The sequence below is a fragment of the Opisthorchis viverrini genome (assembly GCF_000715545.1).
Source record: "Opisthorchis viverrini unplaced genomic scaffold opera_v5_24, whole genome shotgun sequence".
Taxonomy (NCBI): Eukaryota; Metazoa; Platyhelminthes; class Trematoda; order Opisthorchiida; family Opisthorchiidae; genus Opisthorchis; species Opisthorchis viverrini.
The window spans coordinates 1,206,739-1,230,092 of NW_008751680.1; the positions used below are offsets into that span (position 1 = coordinate 1,206,739).

Genomic DNA, 23,354 nt, shown 5'->3' on the forward strand with positions numbered 1-23,354 from the left:
TCTCTTGTTTTGTTTACTCCGTTTAACCCCGTTCTGTTCGGCTTGCATCCCTATCATGCAGCTGACTTCTCACTCGATTTTCTGGTTATAATTTCTAGTCGTGCGCTACACTATCGTTAAAGAGTACCAGCTATGTGCCAGTGACCCAGTGGTTGTTGTAAGCGGCCAATGCTTGGCAGGACGTTACCTTCGCTATCTGACCAACCTGCTTTGTGCAAACATTTTAAGAAGCTAAACAGCTCATTTCCACTAATTTTCGACTACTGGTTAATGAGTTGACTAGGTTCCGAACTCTTCGCAGTTTTATTTCACTGAAATTTCCGCACTGCTGGAGAATGTGTAACAAACTTCTGTGTTTGTGGCAGTTTTAATTTTCATGGTTCAGCCATTCGTGAAGTTTGTGAGTCGAGTAGCAACGACCATCAGTGTGGAAACTTTTATCCTGTCTCCAACAAATCTTATTCGTTTAATAAATGCAGGTTTTCCAGTGTTTCAACACTCAAGGTCCACTCATTCAGTGAATCGTCATGCGCACGTTTACTCATTCAATGGTGCAGCGCACTAGAGTGAGATGTATGGCCAGCGGTACAGGTTTCAGAGAAGGCTGCGCATACTCATTCGTTAGTTCACTTCTAGATTTCTTTCAGTAACCTTGTGCATGATTCCTCGTTTTACCCCAAACATTGCTGTCTTCTCGTCAGCTACCCCGACCGGATTAAAGCTATGACCCACGTAGCTCACGTGGTTCTACCCTACACTGCTGCAGCTGTTCTTTCTCTCCCCCACGCGCAACTCTTAATGGGAGCCGCTACCCTGGCCCTAGCTGCATTTCAGTATGATCCTGTTAGTTGTCGAAAGTTATTACACTCGGACGGCTGTCTGTTTCGCATCGGATATAAGATGAGACAAAACAGTGGAATGAGCTCCACGTGGCCGAAACTAAGGGATTTGCCAATGAGTTTTTTAAAGACAACTTGCCTATTCAACCGGCTGCACTATGCCAGGCTACGCTCGCTTCCGACTCCCACCGGTGTCAAGTATCCTCGTGAATGCAAATCTGTGACTGAACGCATGGCCGTCGAGTTAGGACTAAAACTGGTAAGCAAAGTTTCATATCTTTGTTATTCTCACTTTTCTGTTAGAACTCTGGTCCGCAGATGGTGTCTCGTATTTTGAACGATATCAGAAACCCCCCAGTCAAATCGGAAAAAAATGTGCGAGATAACGAATCCAGCAACTCAGAATTTCCATAACTAGCTCGTTCTAAGAGAGATCACTTCATGTAATCCCTATAAGACTTAGCTTCGAAGTGATGCATTTTATGGGAGAATCCCAACTGAAACTCTAGGCGTATCCGAAATGCCGACTGGGATCGAAGCTGACACCGGAATGGGACTTTCCACAGATTTTTTGCACTTTGACTACCACGTATCTGGACGTTTGCGCTGCAAGCGTTCTCGTTTCAGCGGTGTGTGAATCATAGGGGAGGGGAAAGCTGTTTTTCACTAGCGACGTACGATATCTCTGGTCAGCAAAGTACATCAACCATTTGAAGGGATTCAGATATTAGCCAAATAGACTAGAGAATCCCCAAGCCAGCTATACGGTTCGCGAAACACGCTGCCTGTTGATGTCGTTTTTGTTTTGTCTCCCTAAGCAAGATAGGATTCCACATAGCCGTTTACTGTTCCGGCTAACCATCCCTTACAGGAGCGGAAGTTAAACAACCGGTTCTTCAGAAAAACTTGACAGTTTGCATTACTTCTCCCTATGTGACCAAGTGATCTGTGATTTTCTACTTCGTTGGGTTTGATTAGCGTTCTCGAGTTCTGCAGTATCCGAGATTCTTTGTAAACAGTTAAACTTGGATATCGTCCGAAATCACTGCACCACCGAATGCATGTTAGCATCACCACGTTAAAAGCGTCATTATGGTAGACTGGTAGGAGTTGTCAGAAGTTCTCGGTGATTCCTCGAGGTAGCGGTAGCTGAAATTAGAAACAATGCTGTAAAGGCGTCACACCTAACTATTGTTGAGGACAATGCAAACGAAATGAGTATAGGGTTCCATCTTGAAAGTGAAATAATGCAGTTGGTTGAATTTGCTCTCTTGTTAAGTATACTATCGTTTCTGTGATGAAGATACTTTGAACTGTTATGTCACTTGAAGCTAGTGACTGGCGTTTTCCGGAACACTTTGGTGAAATTTGTGGAATGACACCAAGAGTTCCATGAAATTGAAGCTCTAGCTTTTTGGCCGAGGGTGTCTGTATATTTTTAGCCAACTGAAGAGACCCACTTTAAATAATAATCCTCAGAATCGTGGATAGATGCTTTTGATAAGCATTTCCGGACACCTACTGCCCTAAATGAGTCAAAGGCATTGAAATTCCATCGTGGTTCAGACAAGTAGATGGAAAAGTAGGTTCATATTCGACTCATATGTTCCGCTCGGTCAGACTTTTCAAGCAGTGCAAAATTCCACAGGTTGGAGCGAAGTGTTTTTAGCAGATTGTCCATGTCTTTGTTCTGGAGATAACAGAAGTGATATTCGCGGCATAACAAATCATTTTAAGGTTCTCCAGACTAATAAATAGGTCGATGCCCACTGGCTGATAGTGAATGCACTTTTAATGAGGATTTCGTCCTCTAAGCGAAGCTGATCTATACTGAAAGGCCAAGAAGCGCTGTATAGCTGTTTCTTATTGGGAATCCTCGGAAATGCACACCTCACGAAATTCCAGAGAGTGCGGAATTCCTGAACTACTATCCAGGAGGTTGCTGGTTCGAGAACCCCTGGAATTACGGGAGATTAGCACTGCCAATGATTCCAAATAAGAATGAAACAACTCCACAATGCTTCTCAATTTTCACCATAGAACGGTTTCACTTGCAGGACGAAATCCCCATCACAGCCAGCAAATGTATTCACACTGCCAATACCTCCAGCTAACTCTGGCCTAGTTCATCGTTGAAACCCGGACGTTGCACTATGTAAAAGTTATCTTTTACTCTAGTCCTCTACTCGGCTTCATTCCCTTTGGAGAAAGTGTTGAATTTTATTTTGTAAATAATCTGTTCAGGCTATTATATTCAGGTGGCTAGTTCTCGGGAAAATCCGCCCATGCAAGATCGCATCAGGTGCGCATTGTGGCGGTCAATCTTGTAACTCTTTTGCAAGCAGATCTGTGTGTCTGTCGACAATAAACGACCAAGTTATCAGACTTGTTTAATCCTTGATGGGTTACGGTTCCCTATGGCATAACAGGCTAGCGATTTTACTTGCATTGGGAGTGTGTTAAGTAAGCAGCGATGAACCGCCTCCTATGGATTTTGTCCACTATCTTGAAGACCTAGCTATTCTAGCCGAGCACCATGGGATCTGGCCTTTATGGTCCTGGATATGACCATGCTACATCACCATGAGCATTTGATTCCGAGGAATAATGGCTCGATTGGTCTAAGTGATTGCTATGATAAGTACATCAGGCGGTCACACAGTGGGCGATCCGTGCCAACCTTGGTCCTTCGTTTGTTCTCCAGCTGTTTGATAACTTTTCGGAATGTTGTTTCACATTTCGGTTGCTCACTGTCAGAACCAAGCTTGCCAATACAGTTTTGTCATTCTTTAATTTTTGTTTATATTTTTTTTCAGTGTACTGGACTTGACTTGCTCTTACTGTCTACAAAACGTACTTCGAACGATATTCAGACGCCAACTGTTCTGCCTGTCAGTATTACAAATACGGCTACCTGGGAGGACTTTCTTAAGAGATTGGAATCACTTGGGTATTTTCGCGTAAGTAATCCTTGCTGATCTGTCATTCACGTTGGAATTTATTTGAAGCAGTCAGGTGGAGGTCTCTTTGAGCCTGTTTTTCCCCGGGAATGCCAGCGATGTGCTGTGCTTTGGTGTACAGTTAGTTTCATAGAACTTTATAATCTAGAGCCCTCTTGTCTATCCACTAACCCGTTTCGTTTGGAATCGGTACTATTGTGTTTGGCTGATCAGGTCATCTAGGCTATTCACTCTAATCGTTTGGTTCATACGGCTTCTGTATTTGAAGAGCTTTACCAGCCGACACTGCAATAGCGAAATGTCCAATATAACTCTAATGTGAACCCTTATGCTATCTGATACAGTACTCCATCCGTTTAACCTTTTAAGAGTTAATGTTAATTTGAAGAGCACAATATTCTGAGTAGATGGTTGATGCTCGTACTTCGATTTGATGTTCACAATAGCTTGTGTTTACAATAAGCAATACACTCGCCCTCCCTGGAGATGCTACCTGACGGGACCGACCAATAAGAGAGACCAGATTCGAATGTGGAAACATACCATCAAAAGGTGTACTGAAGGATAAACCAAAAGTGGTCCCTTGTTAGTACTGTTCTCTAAATGGGGGTAACCGTGAAGTCTCGTAAACAGCTGGACTGTCGTTGTAATGGCAAAAATCCGTCGGTAATTCACTAACGCGTAACCATAACTTTACTATCATCGTTTTCATTGTATTATAGTCAGTTAATCAAGCCCTTTAGGGCTTGTCCAACCCAAACGTTGTGGGGTACTCCAAAGATCCGGTTAGATAATGTGAAGGGAGGCTGGTAGCAAGAACACCTTTGGTGTCGTGTTCAGCATTATATTATAGAGTCTAGCGGGGCGCTGAAAGCATCACTCGAATATTATCCTGGAAGTCGCACTCTTTTACCAAGCCAGACACGGCAAATAACGCTTGTTGGTGGAAAGTGGCTCACACGTAAAACACAAACCCAACCTAATTCATAGTTTGATGAAAACTTCCTATGCACTTTCAAAACTCGTTTTCTGATCATCGGATTACGAATCCGTTGATGCCCACCGCCAACAACAGCCATGACTCTGAGGCGTTGATTGTGACTAACTTGAAGACACCTCACAACCACCGCCCGCAGAGATCGAGCTCTACTGCCATGTAATAGAACTGCCTATTGGTACGATTCTCAAGGCCGAATTATTTACTCTTTGGCTGCCAAATTGACATAGAATGGTGCGATTTGAACCATTGGAGTGCATGTACTGGCTGTTACCTTATTTTCTGAACTAATGCACAACTCCCACTGTACGATTCCTGATGTCTCCAAGTATTGTGCGGTTTATATTCGGAGTCTGCACTTGCGGTTTTACTTTTTGCTTATCCATCCTGTTAAAAAAATCAGAAACATGTCGGCTCTTCCAGGTCGACTAGGTGTTTATTGGAAACGATGCGAATTCTAGATTCTCCGATGCACAGTACTCACCACTGTGTTGTGGAAAACAGAGTTAAGTGGCGGTGGTAGGAATGTGCATCTTTGCCTAACCGGTCTTTCAGGGAAGGTTTTTTGTGACCTTCCCACAGGTATGTGAATACAATGTGTATTTTATGTAGACCCCTGTGTTCCATAGTATTGTCTATGAACGATAACATTCAGTTCTACCTATTGACTCTCGGAGTATGTTCAAAACCAGAGAATTCATCTCTGAGACTATTACTACCCTGTTTTTGTTTGATGTTCATTGCTGGACAGAGGAGCTTTTGGTTACATCATGTATGTCAGCACTAACACTGAAAGCGCCAGGTATCATTATAAATTGCTATCTTAGAATGTTACACGTAAACTTTAATGGACAAGGTAGTTACGATATGTTTGCATGGCACCTGACTGAATGAGGTATGTGAATTTTACCCAAGTTAAGAAGGCTCAACGAGAAGCTGTGTCCAATAAATGCGTAACTCGAATCTCCGCACGCGTTTTCTGATGACTTGCATTCGACAACTGATTTACAGTTATGGTACTCTGGACGACTTGGGTTTTTTGTCGCTGGATTGTTGTTCGCTTGTTGATGGGATGTCGTATGGCCACGGGTTACCTTTTATTCCAGAGGTTTGTGCCATAGTCTCCCTCGTTGTCAATCCCATCCAAAATGGTTATCACCTCCTACCTTCTCATTCGGGGCGAGATGGCTCAGTCGTTAGAGTGTGAATTTACTAACCGGAAGGTCCGTGGTTCCAATCCGACCTCTACCTCCCGACTTTCTCTGTCTAAGCTTGGGCAACCTGGCAGTATCACAGATCGCGTGCTTCCTTCTGGTGGCATGGCAGCCAGGCACCGAAAGGGTGCTACAGCTGAACGATTGTTTTCATTTATTCATTTTATTACCTTCTACTTCACATCGGCAGTTATTATGATTTCTGGGCTTCTGATCTTTTTCGATACTCATCATGGAGACCGGCTTCGATAGTGTCAGAGCTACAGTTTATTGGGGTACACAGACAGGTTGTTGGTGCTGACTGATGCATAACTGTTGCAGCTATTTGCTATCCAAGTCCAACAATAACCCCAGTCCCAGTATGGAATCCCTTGAGTGTTTGCTGTCAGACGAGACGGAGGAGCATGTGAAAATATGAAAGTGGGACTTGGTTTTGTTTGCTCGCCTTGCTCGGCGCAACAATTAACGCGACTTGTTTGATGTCACTGATGCGACATGAGGATCTATCCTCTTGTCGTTACTGATTTTATGTGAACAGGGTTCTCACGTTCGGACAGGAAGATAAGAATGCTTGGTCTGAGGCCAACAGAATGGTCTAATTTTTAGGGAAAAAGTAACATATATGGACGTAATACCCTACCCATAAAGTTGCTGAAGGTTTTTCGACAGTCCACGACCAGTTTCGCCCTTCTCGGGGCTCATCAGGTAGGCGCAGTCCCCGAGCTTCCGTCAACCTTATGTTCTTTTCGCATTCAAATTGCACGAAATTAGTGAAATACACTCATTTGCAAACAAATTTGGTTTTGCGGGAGACTCACCTGGAACCGAACTGAATCTTGCGTTTATGATGTCTATATATGTATCGCGATATCTCGAATATCGTACTAATTGAAGCATGAGGCGGTCCGGTGCAGCACATTCAGTTGCTTGAAAACATCATAAATAAGAAATTCAGCTGGGTTCCAGGTGACTCTCCCGCAAAACCAAATGAGTGTATTTCGCCAAAAAGTGACGTACTTGTTCCACCCCCCACCCCTATAACGGATGGTTCGAAACCGTTTTTCGTTGATCACCCTGGTAGGTGAAACTCCAAATTCGCTAAATTGGTGCAGCTGATAATCGTCTATGCTGGCACTGACACGTCTGCTACAATACGAAATGCTGGAACATGTCGTGTCGTAATTTAAAATGCATCTGTTTTGTAAAGCTTAATGCATTCCTGTGTAAGGTTTGTTTACATGAGCTCACACAGCAGTACTGTAGTTACCAAAGCAATCCCAACATAAAGCACGGAGATCTCACACAACAGAAAGAGAAGGTTCGATCTCTCTATGAAGAATACTTTTGTCATACCACCCTTTAGGATGCATCAAAGTGATTGGTGAATGCAGCACCCCTGAAATTGAGTTTCCACAAGAACGTTCGACGTTGGTTCTTTAGTTTTCTACACAACCACTTGTTATTTTTTCAGGGGGAATTGCCAGGCTCTCGTCTACACACTCAACTGTTGGAAAATGCCAAGTCTTATTTCCAAGACTGTGTATCTGAGCCAGCCCTTTGCCAGAGTGGTGATCTGGCCGGTCGTTTGACGTACGTGATTCAAAGGTTTCGCCTGTTTTTTTAGTTTTTTAAAAGTTTTTTGGTGCAAGATGGCCGAAGTGGTTAGGGCGCGAATTTACTGACCGGAAGGTGCGTGGTTCGAACCCGACCTCTGCCTCTGGACTTCCCCTGTCTAGGCTTGGGCAACCTGGCAGTATTCCAGCCCTCTTGCAACCTTAGAGTGGCATGGCAGTTAGGCACCGAAAGGGTGCTACTGCTGAACGATTTCTTTTCTTTTTAAAAGCTTTAGCCCTTATCATCTCGTTGATGTGTACAGGAGTATTTGAGGGTGGGTTACCGAATTAGAGTGTGTGCGGTTATCCACGACCTCACATTTTTTTCCAGGTTGTTGACCGTTGGTTCGCAATATCACTGTTAATTTTACGGTTTCTCTTAAATTCTCCAATTAGATAACGTAGTTGATACACATTGAACTTACATGTTAGCATTCCCGTCTCACCTAAACCTAAAGTGGTCATTGCATATTGACAGTATTAGGAGCCGTATTCCGTTATCATGTGGCTTTTGATGCTAACTAGTTTTGCGTTACAATCTGTTCACTTGAGTAAGCCCATTTTTGGCTGGTGTCAGCAATACAATAGACATAGTTTAGAAAAAATAAAGTCCTATAGTAGATAGGTTTACCTGGTGCGTTTTGAACGTACGTCAGCAAGCAACCTTACAGCGCCGACTCATTGGTAACAACATTGTTCTGTGACCGAATTGATTCAGATTTCGATTTGTTTGTTTTTCTGCTCTTCTTTGTGTCACCGCTCCTGTTGTCGCCCTAGCCTTCCTTACCGTGCCCCGGCCAGCTTTGAAAACCATCGAAATGTACAACAAATGGGGAAACTTTTGTTCAATATCGGAAGTTGTTCAACATGTTTATTGACCGTTTGTTGGTTCTACGGTACCTCAGTTGCACGTTGCTAAAGTGTCGGTATTTGCAGCACGCTTTGAACGCTGTGGTAATGGCTGTCCGTGTGAGAACAAACCATGGATAAACCAGCCTCGGGCTATCCACATCGAAGTTACGTTTACTGTCAACTGCATGCTCGTAAACTAACGAACGTCGTTTGACTGTCACTGAGCGAAATATCTCGGCTACATCATGGCTTTCTCCCCTTTCATAAATTGTGTCTGGGAACTGTGCGCCGCTTGAGCGTGATTTACAACCAAACACTTTCTACATCACTTAGGACTGAGTTCAAGGTGTCGTCCCGCAAGCACCCTTTAGTTTGCGAACCAATGCTAATGAACCAAAGATATACTTTATGTTCTCTGATATTCTTGTTACATGGCTACCCGCCAGCGCTCGCCTGTAGTTTTGCGCGGTTGTTGTTAGCCAATACAACAACAATCACCATAGAGCGAGCACGACGAGGAGTGGTTGTGTTTGGCCTCTACTGGATTCTGTCTCCGATAGGAAATTAATCCGTTACGTGTGTTAGCTGGAGCCGATGACAGCTCTCATAACTGTCCTCTTGTGTTAGTTGTTTCCTGCACAGCCTCACTGCTACGATAATTTGCTACACTAAACGGGGAATGCCTCAAGTTTCGCACCTTTTCATGAATCTGTTTATGTTCATGGATCGACCACTTCTCAGTATTCGACCAAAGGTCCATTGACGGTACGCAGAGCGATAATCGTTGTGACATGGGCGATAAAGTAGAAACTGTAATCGGCCGTGCGTAATTCCCGTACTCCACCTATACGCAGCTAAGGTAGCTCATCCACAAAATACATGCGCAAGCCCATTCGATCAGGCACAGTCAAGTCACTTGCTTCGGGTGTAACGGTGTGTACTACTGATGAAGCATGTGAGTAGTCCATGGTTAGGTTTCCAAGCTCCTGCGCATATGATGGAAGATGAAGGTTGTTACGGCAGTTGTAGAACCGCTTTACGGTGTTTGTTTACTATTGCTTAATAGTAAACGAATGCCCAGGAGGGTTCAAGGAGACGCGTGAGAATATGCAGTTTAAAAAACTTTTTCCATGTTCCGTGTCTGATGGCTTGTAGCTGCCTAGTTCTTGTTTGTTAATATGTAACTTCGCAGCGAATGGCTTTACTCCTTTCACAAGTAGCGTGGTCGAACAAGCAACCGTAGATCGGCTAGCCTGACAGGTTAATTAGGGATTAAGGAACTTGGCACATCTGTGTTGGGAATGTCACATCATCCATGTACACGATCAGTGCACACTGCTAGATCATCTTAGTTCAAACCTCTTCCAACGGTCACAGTCAAAGCTGTAAACCAGCCGCCCATTGACAGACAAACTGACTGCCTTGTTCAGTTATGTGACTTTAAAACTCCATGCATTTCGGATAATCACCATAATCATAATATCGGTTCACCTGTGGCACTTTTTAGACGCGTGGCTGCCACACAACCGGAGGAATATACATGCACGTGTGTAAAATGTGCGACCTCAATCGTCCTTACGATTGCGACTCGTTTATATGCCTGTATTTTTCATCCACAAACTTCACATGGTCTCGTTGAAACCTTGTCTCACGCTATACGCCACCAACTTGCGGCGCTGTCAGTCTATGTGTTCTGATGGGTGCAGTCAAACAGGTCAGTGCGAATAGGTCGGTTCGTCCCGTTCGCTTACTCGTTACAATAATAAAAATTATAATGATAAAATATAACAAAATAGAACGATATAAAAATAGAAGCACTCGCTGTAGCCTCATGACATTTTCCCCATTTTGTTCCACAATGGACGCACGTACAATAGACGAACTGGGGCCACAAGACGACGATTGTTTTGACAAATGGTGAATGAGTGTCACATTTATTTAGACAGTAATTATGCGGTCTCATTGTATGAGCTGTTGTCGAGGCGAATCCGCACTTCTTGTTTTTGTTTTCTGAAAAAGTCTTTTATTTCCTCTAATGAGCCACAACTGATATTCCTCTTTTCTTGCTTTCGGGCAACTTAGTCGTACTCCGGCCGATATCCTGTGGCAACTGCTGGGTTCAATCGAAAACGACCCATCGTTGATCCCGTCTGTTGCAGAGTTTCAAGAACGGGAGGCCCAACTTCCACCAGCTGATGGTGAGTCCTTTTTCCATGAGAAGTATTCTCTTAAATTTTCACCACAAGGAACCTTTCTAGGTGAGTGGATAAAGAGCAGTGCCCGCCAGTATGCACTACCAAACTTCGACTTATTTCGGCACATTCGTCGTTCATGAGTCATCGCTGGTAGTTAGGACCAGAATTTTGGATGATGAGTAGTTACCCAATTGTCATGGGTGTCATGTAGGCCATAGAATTGTTTTTCTACGGTCAGTGTAAGTTCGGATATCAGCTTCATATCAAATTATGGCATTTTATCGGTGTGATTCTCTACCTTTAGATGAATCCTGGCTATTCGTGACACCGGACGAATTGGACGCCATGTTGGCCTCACACTCAAATGCCACGGAAGATACCATGAACACTTCTATTGCAGATAAACTTGACAGATTTATGAACGCATCCTCTTCTTTTCAAGGAGTCGATCTTTCGCCGGTGAAGTAAGCTTACTGTTTTTGAAATCACTGACATACGGTGTCCAGTGGCCGTTTACGTCGAACTTTTATTCGTCTTGATGGTATACCTCCCCCTTTGAATAGATTATTCTAGGGGATACCAAAATGTTTGTACTCGGAATAGTCATTAATACGAGTGATATCACAGCTCCGTTGACTGAAATTATGGAATTTAATGTGTCCGGGTGTTTTAAAGTCTGACTTGCAAAGAAATTAGTAAAAGTTACGATGTTATGCGTTGATACAACCAAACCAGTATCATCCGATCTGTATTTCATGTTTCATTCAGGCTAACCAACCCACTTCAAAACCAGGGGGAAGGTCAGGGATGGATTAAAGCTATCAGGAATTCATACATTTTCCGTCGAGTTCATGTAAGAAATTAATTGGGGTCCAACCTAGATGTTGTGTAGTGACTAGTGTCTACCTTCGGATACCTACTCAAAGAGTAAGGAGTAAATTCAAGGAAAAATACTTCTATTCTCCTAGTACTTGTAGTTATTCCTAATGTTGGATTTGTCAAGTTCCTTGGATCAGCACTGCGTCTTTCAGCCATATCTGATGTGACAGTAGGTTCTTTTGATTTTGCCTCCTTTTACCCAGAGTATCTTCTCCGTCAACTAATTATGTTTCTTACTCAAAAACTAGGTCTGGAGGGAAGCGCAGGATATCCCCTTTGACGGGTGATGCTGTTGGGGAGAGCGAAGACTCTTCACATGATGAGACTATTTCAGATGACTCCGAGGATGGCTATTCTGAACAACTGCCTCGCTCCCAAAACACCAGCACAAACGAATATACTGGACGGACAATGAACATGGCAGATATGATGCGGTCATTGGTGAATAAAATAGGTGAATTACGTGTACTCTGCTTGTACTCTGCCCATGCCGATGAGTGATTCAAGAGTCACGTGGCCAATGGCCTCCCTGTATAGATTCCCACTAGCACGGAGTATAATGAACTGTTTCGGTTTGTCACTTCCAATACATGGATGCCTTTGCTTCACATTACACTATAGATGAGTAAGGATCTAAGCCTACACTGTCTTTAGTTGTTGCACTGTACCGAACAAACTCGAATCCTTGCTGAAAGGACTCGAGTCATCCAAGAGCACTTTTTTAAGTATTTACACATAGCCAACAGTCTTATCCTCCTCTATTGCTTCACTAGACGGTTCTCATCCGGCACTGCCTGCGTCACTCATGGGAAACCAGAGCACCCAAGTCGATCAGAAGACCCGTTTCAGCGACCGTGTGCGCCCAACTGTTAAGAAATCAGATTTAATGAGCAGCTCAAGTGAAGATGACTTATTAGATCTCTACGGACCTGGAAGCGATGCACGATTGGACAGATTTGACAGGACCTTGCAACCGTCATCTGATGATTCCTCTTCTGATCTTCAGAAGTGGAAAGCCCCGGTGCGACATCAGGTGAGTTTGGGTATTGACTTGGTACAACCAAATTTGTACCACCTGTTTTTGCATCTGCTAGTCGACTGCGATCTGAAGAACTGCTCATCCACAGTCTACCACTATATTTGATCTTTCCCAATACTAACTTCTCAACGAAGCTCAAGTAGGCGTATTATAGTCTTCCAGACGATACTTTCCCGAATCAACATTGGACGAATTGCTGAGTCGTTTGAACAAGAGTGAACGATCAGCAGTATGATTTACTCACACTTACATGGGATATATAACCATTTACTCCACAGTCACGGAATCCATATCACGTAGTCACGTGTTGGCCGGCCTCCTTAATGACCACTTCTCAGATAGGAGTTTCACTCATTACGTGGAATTGTCCTGGGACTTGTGAATTTTCATCGCAGATTTCGTACCGTAGGCGAAATCAATCTATGATGAAAAACCGAACGGTGCTGTACAGTTGTTTCAATCAATTCTTAGGTGGGCTTGTAGGACGAAATCTCGATTGAGAATTCCAAAATATCTTCATACTACCAACGACCTGTAAGTAGCTCAGAGGAGGAATAAGTTCACTTGATGAGTGAAACCTCCATCTGGAATGTGTCGCTTCAGGTGCCAGTGAGCACGTGAGTGATCACGTCATGTGGATTCCTGTCTAATGGCGAGTTAATCACATTGCTGGTTAGCCGCTCTTGGCCTAACGGTTAACTGCTCAGACTACCATGCGGCAGTCCGCGGGTTTAAGACTCCTCAGAGATTTGCGAGATGCACATTGCTGGTGATACTCAAAAAAGCGTTCAGCTGTAGAACCCTTCCGGTGCCTAGCTGCCATGCCACATGAGGGCTGGGATACTGCCAGGTTGCCCAAGCCTAGACAGGGAAGTCGAGTGGCGGAGGTCGGATTCGAACCACGAACCTTCCGGTCAGTAAATTCGCGCTCTAACCACTTGGGCAGCGGCACAGTGTCTCCGGGCTGTTTGGCTCATATTAGTTTCGCTTGCAGGATGAAACCGCCATTGAAGAACAATATTTGCATGATCGACTTTGACTATTCACCCTTAGGTTCGCCGAGAACGTTCGTTGGCTACTCCCTCTTGGAATCATCCAGCTTTGTCATTGCATAATGTACGCCATTCGATTACGAGTAAACCGCAAACAGCGTTGAGATATTCCGTGCTCAACAACTCCCCGTTCTTGTTCCCGATAGGAACTACTGGAATGAGCGCAAAGGAGAAGTTGCGCACTGCTGCTGCTTTACCGCATGATATTTGAGAACAGTTGGTGGATACAGCTTACAGTGTGTGCGTTACTTTGTGATCGGATTCGCCTCAATGCTGCTGTATACGGGTGTTTTTTATCCGTGTTGCTGCTCGAAGCATAGACGCAACCGAGCTTTCTCCAATCGCTTGAAAATCTACTGGATCATTTGCCGCTTTTCGCCCGGTGTCATCAGCCAGATCATTTGTCGTATACAGCAGGTCGTATAAGGGAAAACGGGTAACTGCTGGCGTCTCCCTTATTCCTCTTTCACATATTCGCTCTTCTCACCCTCGTCACTCCGTTTCTAGCGACATCTCCGTACGTCCATTCTGGTGGACTGATATCTGTCAACTGTTCACTAGCACTAGTTACAGTATCTGCGGTTGGCTCGGCGGCAGATACAGTCGCTTCGAAATCATCCTCCAAACCCCGTCACTCAGTTCACCTGGTAGCCTTCAACGTTTCCACTCTGATACAAGCTACACAACACACTGCTCTTGAAGAAATGCTAGACTCTCTTTCTATTGATTTGTACTGTCTGTCCGAAACGTGGATGCAAGTCCCAACTGTGGTCTTGCACTGACTTCCTTGTCGGTTTCTCCCCGCTTCTGGTTGCACAACTATAGTGATTTGGAAGCCGCTGCTAGTAGTTCTGTTGTTCTGAGTCGGCGAGCTTGAGAGCATCTGGCTGAATAATTGACCGTTGATAGTCGCTTCTACGCGGTTCCGTTGGCAACGCTCCTATACTGGATGCCTGTTCATTGTATCAACTCAAAGACAGTTTTACAACTATTTGAGCACCTTTTTGTGGCAGACCATGAGCTCATCTTGTTGTGGTCATCGGGTATATGATGTCGCAAGTAGGTAGACTTGGAGCTGCTGAGGCTCCTCTGGGTGTTCATCCTGTGCTGGAACCGAGACACACGGACAACTGTAAACAACTGCTGCAGTTATGTGCTAACCACAGACTGTTTCTGTGCAGTACTACTGAGAACCAAAGCAGCTTGGCCACATGGTGCCCTCGAAGGAGAGTCAATCTGCAACGCAGATAGGGCACATCGACATTAACTATTGGTAGCTTGGGTGAATTACTGGTTTCCACTTGTTCTATGACACCATATGGATTGGGATCGCGCGCTTGTTCGTTGCTGCTTCTCGCTACGCCTTTCAGAGGCGCGCAAGATTCGCACACCTCGCCTGGCGATTGAGAAGATCTCGCACCCTGATATGAAACAAGTCTATCAGAAACATCTGCTAAAGTCACTTTTGGACAACACATCATCATCATTATTGTCATCGACAGCGTGACATCAATTTTAAACGCTGATGCTTCGCTGGTGTATAAAAAATACACAACACACTTCAGTCCACTGTGAGAGCAGTAGCAGCTTGTTGTTTTGCTTGATTTATGGTGCAGACAGCCAGGTAGACTTGGCTTCGAGGCTTGGAGATTGATTTTGAGATGCCTCAGGATATCGACGCCTGATGACGTGCAGATGTTGCTTGCAAAATCGATGCAGGACAAACGGAGTCATCAGCTCTTACTGCTTCGCCTACAATGAGAGAGTTATCAATGGGGCTAGGAACTGGGAACAAAAGGTATAGTAAAGAGAAGGAAGGGAGGCGTCAGCAGTAGCCCATTTTCGCTTACCTGCTTTGCTGTATGCAACAAGTAAGGCGACCCGACTGATAGCACCACGTGACGGCTGATGTAGCATAAGTTTGTATGTTTGCATGTGTTTGTATGTTTGTATGTGTGCAATTTATGGTGTATGTGGTCTGGGATACTGCCGGGGCGTCCACACCTAGATAGGAGGACGATTAGAATCCTCAACCAAAGCCTTTGGCTGAAAAGCCTGACGGCAAGGCAGTGGCGTTTGGCGTGAGATGCAAATGCACTTCAGTTTTTGCAAAACAAGTTACCATATATGTTTCAACTACCAACCTTGGGGACTAGGTTTCTGTTAATCAGACCTCAACCTGATATGAGATACTGCGAGTGTCGCGCGGATACCACCCAGTATACAAACCGTCACACCGCGTCAAAGTCCAGTCTTTTGGTGACGGGAACAACACGTTTTCTGATGTTGACCCCTACTGGTAGGTATCATCTGCAACCATATGTGCTCCGCTTGTGAGGTGGCCCAACCAACCAGACGTAGGCACTGAACAACACCCTGAAATTGCTCGAAGCTCGGACACATATCCCTTCTGATCGAGAGTACACTACCACTCGACGAACTGTCTTACTTCATTTGAAAAATATAATCTTTGCGAATGGAGAAACTTTATGGATCCAGAATGCTGAAGAGGTAAAGGAGGCGAGAAACTCTGGACGTAAACTATTCCAGCCAATACGCGCAATGGTCCCAAAGGAGTCTCCAGTGTGCTAAACAATCATTGATAGCAATCGCTCGTTTATCTGTTAAAAAGAGCGCCTGAATCGTTGGATTGAACACTTTCGAGACTGATTCAACATTTCACCTGCGATTTCTCAGCCGTATCCCCAACAGGCAACACAATCCCGGACAGTGAACCTGGAAATTCCGACAGCTTCGGAAATAAGCGAATGCATTTTGTCCCTCAAGCGTCAACGAGCTTCTGGTCATGACGAACTACCACCCGTTCTGCTCAAAGATCGTGGTAAAATACCCAGTTAGTGCTTATCTGGATGTTCCGTTACTTAAAGACTGTGTTCGGTTCTATTCCTTTCAACAGATTTACGCAGTAGGGTATGCCCCACTGGGCACGTGACATTACATGGTTAGCTCTCCAAAAACTCCTGCAAGCAGTGTCTTCCAGCAAGGATGTCCACTTCATTTTGTTTAGCATCCTTATGGGTGAGATAATGAGGCGAGCACTGTAATGACGGCTGATGTAGCATAAGTTTGTATGTTTGCATGTGTTTGTATGTTTGTATGTGTGCAATTTATGGTGTATGTGGTCTGGGATACTGCCGGGGCACCCACACCTAGATAGGAGGACGATTAGAATCCTCAACCAAAGCCTTTGGCTGAAAAGCCTGACGGCAAGGCAGTGGCGTTTGGCGTGAGATGCAAATGCACTTCAGTTTTTGCAAAACAAGTTACCATATATGTTTCAACTACCAACCTTGGGGACTAGGTTTCTGTTAATCAGACCTCAACCTGATATGAGATACTGCGAGTGTCGCGCGGATACCACCCAGTATACAAACCGTCACACCGCGTCAAAGTCCAGTCTTTTGGTGACGGGAACAACACGTTTTCTGATGTTGACCCCTACTGGTAGGTATCATCTGCAACCATATGTGCTCCGCTTGTGAGGTGGCCCAACCAACCAGACGTAGGCACTGAACAACACCCTGAAATTGCTCGAAGCTCGGACACATATCCCTTCTGATCGAGAGTACACTACCACTCGACGAACTGTCTTACTTCATTTGAAAAATATGATCTTTGCGAATGGAGAAACTTTATGGATCCAGAATGCTGAAGAGGTAAAGGAGGCGAGAAACTCTGGACGTAAACTATTCCAGCCAATACGCGCAATGGTCCCAAAGGAGTCTCCAGTGTGCTAAACAATCATTGATAGCAATCGCTCGTTTATCTGTTAAAAAGAGCGCCTGAATCGTTGGATTGAACACTTTCGAGACTGATTCAACATTTCACCTGCGATTTCTCAGCCGTATCCCCAACAGGCAACACAATCCCGGACAGTGAACCTGGAAATTCCGACAGCTTCGGAAATAAGCGAATGCATTTTGTCCCTCAAGCGTCAACGAGCTTCTGGTCATGACGAACTACCACCCGTTCTGCTCAAAGATCGTGGTAAAATACCCAGTTAGTGCTTGTCTGGATGTTCCGTTACTTAAAGACTGTGTTCGGTTCTATTCCTTTCAACAGATTTACGCAGTAGGGTATGCCCCACTGGGCACGTGACATTACATGGTTAGCTCTCCAAAAACTCCTGCAAGCAGTGTCTTCCAGCAAGGATGTCCACTTCATTTTGTTTAGCATCCTTATGGGTGAGATAATGAGGCGAGCACTGTAAAGTCATGTTGCATGGCGCACAGTCTCTGAATGCACCTATGAGAATTCAAGGAGTGACACTGGAGGTCGTGCAGCACTATACATCTCTTGGAAGTTGCATTACCTCTGATGGCAGTTTGATAGACGAAGTGAACGAGTGAATCTCGAAGAATTGAATTGCGTTTGCCAATTTGCGCCACACGTGGCGTCAAAAAAGCCTCTCACTGGGTTTCAAAGGACGTGTGTATCAAACTGCAAAGTGGCCTGTATTGTTGTTCGCTACGAGAATTGGCCAGATCCGGCGTAGGATATGAATTTTTCAGGTCCTTAACCACCAACTTCTCAGGACTATAACTAATATTGGCTGAAATCGGCGAACCCGCAATGAGTTGCTGAGGAGACCGGTTTTTGTTGGGGCACAGGTGGATACCTGGAAGAATGTGTCCAGCACTGCAAGCTGAGACGGTTGGGTCATGCGTTACGCATATGGAATTACCGCCTCCCGAGACCAACACTGTTTTCTTTGCCTTATTCGGGAACCCAAGCTGTCACCTTGTCGTGGTCTTCGGGCTTCTGTGCTGCAAGGAATCTTGCGGGCTATACCAGCTGGAACTTAGTTCCCAGAGGTTCATCCACGCCAGGAAGGCCAACGAGGATTAGCCCCACAAGGAACAGGGAATCACCGTACTGCGAGTAATCATATTACGAGGTGGTCTAGAGTTAAAGTCGTACTGTCCTCTGCAACAGGAGTGTGAAAGCAATAAGGCGTTTTCTCCGGGCGACCAGCGTGTCCATATTTTTGGAAGCAGCGAAGCTGCTTTCCCCCGAGGAAGGACGAGTTATAAAAGGTCAGCCCCGAAGAACGCACATTCCGATCGCCCAACGGCTGATCGTGACCGCTGGCGCATTATTCAGTACCGTATTGAAACACTTTTAAGACTAAAGAGCCCACTGCTGCTCAAAAGGCACCTGCTGTGCGCAGCCACGTCAGGAGTAGGACAGTAATGCCCTACTCCCTGCGTCCTCGGGCCAGGCCGGCCCCCTACAGCCAAGTAGGTCAGACTATTGAGTCATTGGCTCCGGGAAGGGTCCCCAAGAAAACCCTGACAGCCGCTGTCTCGCGGTTCAGACTCTTGAGTCAGAGGCTATGGGCAGGGTCCCCGAACAAAACCCTACGTTCTCCCACTACCTTATGGGTCAGACGTTTGATTCAAAAGCTCAAGGTGGGGTACCTCGTCTAATCCCCCTTCCTCGGCCCGGTCAACCGGGAAGTATCATTTGCCCTTGCAGCTCTTCACTGACCGGCCTTATTCGGGGTGGTGAAATGCTAAAGATGGACAGACTTTGACATGAACGAAGGGAACAACGGGTATTGCTTAAAATCTGGATGCCGTTGGTGCTGCTCGCCTTCCAGGATGAGGTCTACGTGATCCTCCCTGTGGTTGTGTGGAGACACTGAAAGATATACCAGGTGATCGGTGCCAGAGGCGTCCATGCTCTCAGTTTTGATCCAAGTTGTCTGACTGCGTGTTTTACGTGTAGGCAACTCGGATGTTTTTTTTTGTGGGCTAGTCATGCGTCCCTTCGATTATCGTACTTTTTCTTTTTTCGGGTTATAATGTTTCATTGAGATAAATCGATATGGTTGTATGGCAGTGAACGCCAGTGTTCTCGCCTGGTGTTTCTGTTAATGATCCTTATGACTCACAGCTCACAAACCTCAAACGGCCTGGTTTAGTAGAACAAACCTGTCGCCATATGGGTCTTCATCTGAGTGGTCGCTGCTTGAAGAGTTAGTCATTACCATTTATGTCTAATGCGTTTCTGCACGCTTGAGACTGAGTAGCGCTCTAATACTAGTAAACCAAACATCTAATCGTTCACTCCGCTCCAGCTTTTAGGGTCCAATTGTGTCATTTCCAGCAACTTTAAATCGAAAGCCACATTTTCTGGCCCACTCTAGGGCTAATGAGGTGCAAACAGTGTAGCTACCGGAAGGATTAAACATCATTACTTCTCTGTATTTATTGATATCATGATTTATAATTATTATTATTATTGTGTTTATTTATATTATTGTCTGTATATTCTCCAGAAAAAACCTCACAAGGCGTCAAAGGAAGCCCAGAATAGCACCTCCTTGTCCCAGATTATCCCTCCTAACTTTACACGTAGGACAACAAAGAGTGTCGACTCAGAATGTTCAAGTGATGAAGAACCGACTGCCGGTCAGGTTGGATGGTTCAGATCTTCTAATGGGCGTTCCAAGAACACAGCTCCCGTTGAAGAACACAGTCCACATGACGAGATAGGGGGTTCCGAAATGTGCCTTATTCGGGGTGGTGAAATGCTAAAGATGGACAGACTTTGACATGAACGAAGGGAACAACGGGTATTGCTTAAAATCTGGATGCCGTTGGTGCTGCTCGCCTTCCAGGATGAGGTCTACGTGATCCTCCCTGTGGTTGTGTGGAGACACTGAAAGATATACCAGGTGATCGGTGCCAGAGGCGTCCATGCTCTCAGTTTTGATCCAAGTTGTCTGACTGCGTGTTTTACGTGTAGGCAACTCGGATGTTTTTTTTTGTGGGCTAGTCATGCGTCCCTTCGATTATCGTACTTTTTCTTTTTTCGGGTTATAATGTTTCATTGAGATAAATCGATATGGTTGTATGGCAGTGAACGCCAGTGTTCTCGCCTGGTGTTTCTGTTAATGATCCTTATGACTCACAGCTCACAAACCTCAAACGGCCTGGTTTAGTAGAACAAACCTGTCGCCATATGGGTCTTCATCTGAGTGGTCGCTGCTTGAAGAGTTAGTCATTACCATTTATGTCTAATGCGTTTCTGCACGCTTGAGACTGAGTAGCGCTCTAATACTAGTAAACCAAACATCTAATCGTTCACTCCGCTCCAGCTTTTAGGGTCCAATTGTGTCATTTCCAGCAACTTTAAATCGAAAGCCACATTTTCTGGCCCACTCTAGGGCTAATGAGGTGCAAACAGTGTAGCTACCGGAAGGATTAAACATCATTACTTCTCTGTATTTATTGATATCATGATTTATAATTATTATTATTATTGTGTTTATTTATATTATTGTCTGTATATTCTCCAGAAAAAACCTCACAAGGCGTCAAAGGAAGCCCAGAATAGCACCTCCTTGTCCCAGATTATCCCTCCTAACTTTACACGTAGGACAACAAAGAGTGTCGACTCAGAATGTTCAAGTGATGAAGAACCGACTGCCGGTCAGGTTGGATGGTTCAGATCTTCTAATGGGCGTTCCAAGAACACAGCTCCCGTTGAAGAACACAGTCCACATGACGAGATAGGTGGTTCCGAAATGTTCTCTTTCAAGGACTACTTTGCACTGATGGAGGAAGAATTGTTCGGTGAACCAGTTAGTTCTGGTCGGTGTCGTTCTACGGCTGCTTCAGCGCGGCGTCCCGGAAAGAAGAATAGCTTGTCTCACCGCAAGGTTGGTTTCTGGTCTGTTTGTATTCGCTGGTTGCTCGTAAAATTGATAACGTGTTGTTCCTTGGGTGTCTCCGATGTTCTTTGAAGCTGATTTCTTCGCGTTCGTCATTAGTTTAGCGGTTTGATGTTCTATATCTGAAACTCGCGATCATGGGTTTGTGGCCTTGAGGTACTCCAATCACCGACTTACCGCCGTTCTTACCGGTGTGCATCAGTATCCAAATGTTCCGGTCCACTTGCCTTCTTTCGGTCGTTACTAAATATAGTTGACTTAAACCACTTCGTACTTCTAGATCACATTGATGACTGCACTGTGCTCAAGAATCTAGCTGCTCATTGGTCTGGCACAATAGTTTGAAAACGATAAAACTCAATTTATTCATTTACTGAGCATTACAACCTTCATGATATAGTGTGCGTTTTTGTGGTGCTGAGCAGTTTATTCTTGCGGTTCCCGCCAGGCTTACGTTGACTTAATCTGCACATGTTTTGACCTTCACAGTGCTACGTTTTGAATTACGAGCCATCGTTTATGGTTTCAAGGTCCTAGTCTGCTCTCATTGATTCTCCAAAATCATAGGAGTGAAACAGCCTACGTATCTACAACACTAACTCTACACCACTGTTTTTTTTCATCTGTCGTTGTAACTAGGCTTTTTTAAATGCAATGTGGACAAGAAGTCGTAAGGAACGGAAACCCTTCCTTTGTCTCATTGATCTCCATGAACGGAGTGTTATCAGTTGTTGAGGTCATTTTTGTTTTCGGCTTTCTCGTGGAGAGGATCTATCCGAATTTAAGGTAGTTCCAAGTCTGGAATGTGTTCGCCTAATAAAGAGAAGACAGTTTGTGACTAGGATTCGGTGTAAGTCTAATGTAGTTTGTTGATCTCGACTTTGCGGAACAAGCGTCGGAAGTTTTTCCAGACAGGAAGTCTTACATACCAAATCAATAGGTTGTTCTGTTGTCAGTGGCATTCACAAAACAGACCGTTGCGTTGATGAAAACAGTTTTCAGACATGAGACCTGATCTATACACTCCGCCTGATATTTCGAATGTCCCATCTCTCTCATTTCAGAAGCCTCGCCACCGCCATTCCAACGCTGTTCTAGCCCAACCCGAGCAGTTTGATGTATCAGAGGGTGACTATCAGTTGAACTCTGAAGACAGTGAGACTGAACTGAGTCCTGACCTGGAAAATCATGTGACTCAAAATCTTTTTACATCAGCTGTTTCTTCTGGACAGATGCCGCATGCGCCCACCGGGGCAGCCGCTCAGCTGTTTACCGCTCTCGGTATACCAGTTCATCAGATGGCCGCGGCAGTTTCCTCCAAGGCTTTCAAAGGTGGTCATACACCCCGGAACGAAAACTGATTTCATCGCCATCTTTGCAACTGTACATATAAATAGTTTAGTCTCCTCTTTTGTCTCATTGCATCATTCCTAACACATATCACCTTCCCCCGCTAAGCATAACTTCTGCTTCATTTTTCAATTCAACTTGAAGACAATCAATTGGAAGAAAGGATCAACATGACTTCAAGTATGGCATTAAACTAGATAAACTTTTATTGTGCACGAGAAAGCTCACTGCGACCGCTAAGTGGGATTCTACGTTGGATGTATCACTCAGTGGGGTAGCGTTTTTGCCTTCCTCCGAGTCGGAACGGGTTAAAAGTAGCCAGTCCGTAATCCTCAGACGCCCTTCTCCCAAATGTTCACCGTGATCACCGGCATATGTATTAATACGGTGAAAACACTCTGAGCCTTCCTTGCGGTTCAAAACGTATTTGCTGTATACAGCAGTATCAGATGTGATATTCATGCTTTACGGTCAACGCCCTCGCTCACGGCAGACCTTGGCGCGCTGGGATTCCGATGGACTCTCTCAAGAAAACCTTTTCTTCGTTCGGCGGAGCTGGAAGCGAAAGGCAGAAACTGGGTAACTTCAAGCCACTGTGTAAACGATAAAATAGGGACTTCCGGACCAGAGTCGCCTTTGAAAGACATCGATAATGCATCTGG

General features: G+C 44.9%; 1 protein-coding gene across 1 annotated transcript in view; it reads left to right on the forward strand.

Moving 5' to 3' along the window:
• The window catches only part of T265_02087 (hypothetical protein), a gene marked incomplete at both ends in the record, with an annotated part of 23,870 nt that extends 797 nt beyond the window's left edge, over window positions 1-23,073 (forward strand). The window contains 10 exons of the mRNA XM_009166246.1: window positions 702-1,098; window positions 3,656-3,799; window positions 7,482-7,600; window positions 10,558-10,673; window positions 10,975-11,134; window positions 11,798-12,003; window positions 12,296-12,582; window positions 19,945-20,174; window positions 21,048-21,330; window positions 22,407-23,073. Coding sequence (XP_009164510.1) covers window positions 702-1,098; window positions 3,656-3,799; window positions 7,482-7,600; window positions 10,558-10,673; window positions 10,975-11,134; window positions 11,798-12,003; window positions 12,296-12,582; window positions 19,945-20,174; window positions 21,048-21,330; window positions 22,407-22,703 — 2,239 coding nt within the window. The remainder of the gene's footprint in view (window positions 1-701; window positions 1,099-3,655; window positions 3,800-7,481; window positions 7,601-10,557; window positions 10,674-10,974; window positions 11,135-11,797; window positions 12,004-12,295; window positions 12,583-19,944; window positions 20,175-21,047; window positions 21,331-22,406) is intronic.
• Window positions 23,074-23,354: the final 281 nt, after the last annotated feature.